Here is a 3538-nt window from a genome sequence, read left to right as displayed (position 1 = left end):
GAGACCTCTCACTTGCCAAATGTTTGAATTTATCTTTCAAAGCATTAAAGATTATCAAGGAAAATTTTCCCACGGTCATTTAGAGAAGCTGCAGCTGGTTGATAGTAATCCTAGAGTAATAAATAAATAAATGAAACCCATTCATGAGAGGGTTATTTAGCCGGGTTATTAGCCATATCCATAGACAGTTTCACAGCACAATAGAGAAACGGAAATAAAAAGGATGAAGAAGTAAATGTGGATTTGAGCTGCAATCATTGCTCTGAAATTAAACGATATTGTTTATAAATGTAACACATTGTTGTCCTCATCATGTCTAGTAGGCCATGTAAAACCAGGTTAGTTTCACACTGCTTTCTCTGTTGCTTTATCCAGGTCCACCTCAACATGTGGAAATAAATAATTTCCTTCTGGTCAGCAAAACACAGAGAACCTTTGCTCAACACTGCTGTATCTCATCTCCCACAGAAATGTTGTAACCGAGATCCTGGTAAGTGCAATGGTGACTACGTTGAAAATTATATACCTGACACGTCAGAGCCAGGCTAGATCACTCATACTCATCCTAGATGGTGCTTCATTCTGCCACAGAGGATCACATCCTGAAACTTGAGTATCCATGGCAGAAACTGTCCTTCCATCATCAAAAAATAGGACTGTATCCTCAATACCACACTTAATCAAAACTCCCACTGAAGAACAATGTGTTCCTCAGTAGAAGAATTGAGATCTTTGCAAGAGTAAGTGTTTAACAATAGAAAGCAGGCAAGTGCCTTAATATTTGACTTTTAATCCTTGCTGTCACTGCACAATCCTGCCTTTTCCATTACTCAGAAGAAAACAGAATCCTTGTATGCAATAGTCAAACCAGTTCAGCCAAAACTGCAGCCCTTGCATTACAGTGATACCTCATTTCACAATTACTTGAGTGCAGGGACAGTGATTTCAATGTACGGATAACAGCTTTTTTTAAGCTGCCTACAGAATTATAGTATGAAAAACTTGATGAGAATTAAATCATTCTTATTCATTTAAAATCACTTTCTATCTCCCCATAAATAAATAGTAATAAGCAGTTTAAAATGTTAATCAGTGCCACTTCTTTTTTTGAAGAGCCTACTTGTGCCAACTGCAGATACGCTTTTCACAGTTGGCAAAAGATTAAACTGCACAGACAGATTACAGTGCAACTACCCAGACCCTTGCAAAACAGCATCTATGATTCCAGACAGGGATATCTCATCTGCTACCCAAAAGAATCACAGTAGGGCACTTGCCCAAAGCCCAGGGAAGCTGGCAGAGATCTGCTTTGAGTTCCAGTGAGTTTGGGTCACAGCAATGGCCAACAGACAACCCGTCCATTGGACTTCAGTCCGTATGAAGCACTGAGGCAGGCATTCACCGAACGACCTGAACGCTATGGCATGCAGCACTGTGGTCCCTAGCAATTACATGCTCAACAACAGGAGGGGCATTTCGAAGGCTGATAGAGACACACCAAGGTCCCTGCACCACAAGAGAATGAGACAGAAGCCCAGGTTAGGGGACACAGCAGCCAACGTCACGAGCACTGCTGGAAATCTGAGACAGCCATAGGGGAACAGCACGGGAAGGGGCACCGAATTCTGCCTAATGCAATGCTTTAAGCACCTGTCTCAGCACAGCAACTCAGCATCCCTAAGAAACCAGAAACTAAAACACAAAATGCGTCCTGTAGGTTAAAATCAAGCCTGTTTTCAACAGCCTAATGCCCGGAGCTTGAATACACGCAAGAGATAGAAAACGCTCTCTCCAGCCTGATGAGACTTGAGTAAGTATCCACAGTCTCAGCCACAGCTGCTTTTTGTTTAAGTCTTTCAGCTCCCAAAATCTCTGGATGCACATGGTTCATGGATGGGTGGAAAGCATCACCCGTCAGCACTGCTCAGCACCATCCGCGAATGCAATTCAGAGGACTCGGCTTTGGCCTGAGCACACGTAACGAAGGAGACCTCCCCCGTGAAGTCAGGTCCCAGAATATCTGCTTTTGAATACTAAATGGCATAAAGGCACAGACAGGTCCCTAAGTACTCATTACGACAAAGGCAGGATCTCTGCTGAGAGCATTTAATAACAATCTTTTAGGTAACCGGTAGAGTTTTGCCAGGAAAACTTAAATGTCTTAGCTATTTAATCAGCTTTGACATTTTCCCGAATCCCTTTCCTGAACTCAGTCCCATAAATTCAGTGTAGCTGGCACGTTAGATAGCAAAATACTTCCCTGAATCCTGGGCAGATTCTTGGTGAAATTCTGCCGTTATCTTTACAGACGGCGGCACTGTTGTTTCACTGCTTGGCGTTGGGGATGTTGTTCACTTGAAATAATGAACAAGCAGGATGTGCAAAAATAACATGACTCACTAATGAGACTCTACGCACACAGAGACAGCTTTGTTTAAACTGCGGCCGTATTGCGCAGCATATTGTCCTAGAACCTCTGGTGCCACCACTGCGGTTACTGAGGCAGAAGCAGAGACCCTGACCCTCTAAAAGGCTTTTCACAAAGCCCTCCCAGAAGGATTTGAAAGCCTCAGAAATCGCTCAGTCACTCAGAAGTCACATCGTGCAGCGGGATGCCACCTCTGCTTAACCTTAGGTTCTCTGAATGTACAGCAAACTTCAGACGAAGAGTACCTGAATGTTCAGTGATCAAAGCACCATAGGTGGGCCATACACAAGCTACGGACTAACTGGCAAAATACAGGGATCGGCTTTTTATTCCAGCAAAATCCATGACTACATTGTCATATAAGTTTGTTGTATATATACTCCTATATAAATAGAGCCTGGAAAAAAGTGGGGATCGGTAAACTACTGCGCAATGGGAAGCGAAGCCACGAATGCGGCGGTGAATCTGCAGGAGGAGTTCACTGAAGGAACAAACTTTCCCAAGACCACAACGTCACAGCCAGCGATGCGTCGGCCACTGATGACGCGTCTCCAGCAACTCAAAGCTCATTTTCTTCCTTGCACTTTGGACATCCCTCCCTGCAGCTACCTGCTGACGCAGCCGTCTCCCAGGCAAGCCCCTCGGTGCTCCTGGCGCAGGCTGGAGGGGGCCGTCCCCCAGGACGAGGCAGAGGGAGAGCTCGGTGAAGCCGAGCTCGGTGACCTTATTTCAGTTTTGTGAATTGCAGTTATTCTCTCATGAACTAATCCGTACCCAGCCCAGGTGGCTTGGGAAGAGGAGGCCACGGCTGCCCGCGAGCCTCCCCTCGCCGCTCAGCCTCGCGCTTCCCGGACGCAGCTGAGGATCTGTCTCAGACGTACTTAGTGAAACGCAAGCGGGTGCAGCTTTCCAGCTTGTTCATATCATCAATTCAAATGATTTTAAACGGGAAAAATTAAAATGCAACCTTACCAAGCAAAAAATTAAAACCTGCCTGTCTTCTGAGCTGTTTATTCCAACCGTGTTTTGAAAAGTGCTGATGGCAGATTGTAACAAACGCGGCGCAGTTTAAGGATGTTTGACAATTCATCAAGAGAAATTAAGTGTAAA

General features: G+C 44.9%; 1 protein-coding gene across 1 annotated transcript in view; it reads right to left on the bottom strand.

Annotated features, from left to right (window-relative positions):
* The window catches only part of LOC104628625 (glutamate receptor 4-like), a 22524-nt gene extending 20590 nt beyond the window's left edge, over nt 1-1934 (bottom strand). The window contains exon 1 of the mRNA XM_010297274.1: nt 1912-1934. Coding sequence (XP_010295576.1) covers nt 1912-1934 — 23 coding nt within the window. The remainder of the gene's footprint in view (nt 1-1911) is intronic.
* Nucleotides 1935-3538: the final 1604 nt, after the last annotated feature.

The sequence above is a fragment of the Phaethon lepturus genome, unplaced genomic scaffold, assembly GCF_000687285.1.
Source record: "Phaethon lepturus isolate BGI_N335 unplaced genomic scaffold, ASM68728v1 scaffold21481, whole genome shotgun sequence".
Lineage (NCBI taxonomy): Eukaryota > Metazoa > Chordata > Aves > Phaethontiformes > Phaethontidae > Phaethon > Phaethon lepturus.
The sequence above is the reverse complement of the archived record's forward strand: the minus strand, read 5'-3'. Positions and strand labels throughout refer to the sequence as shown.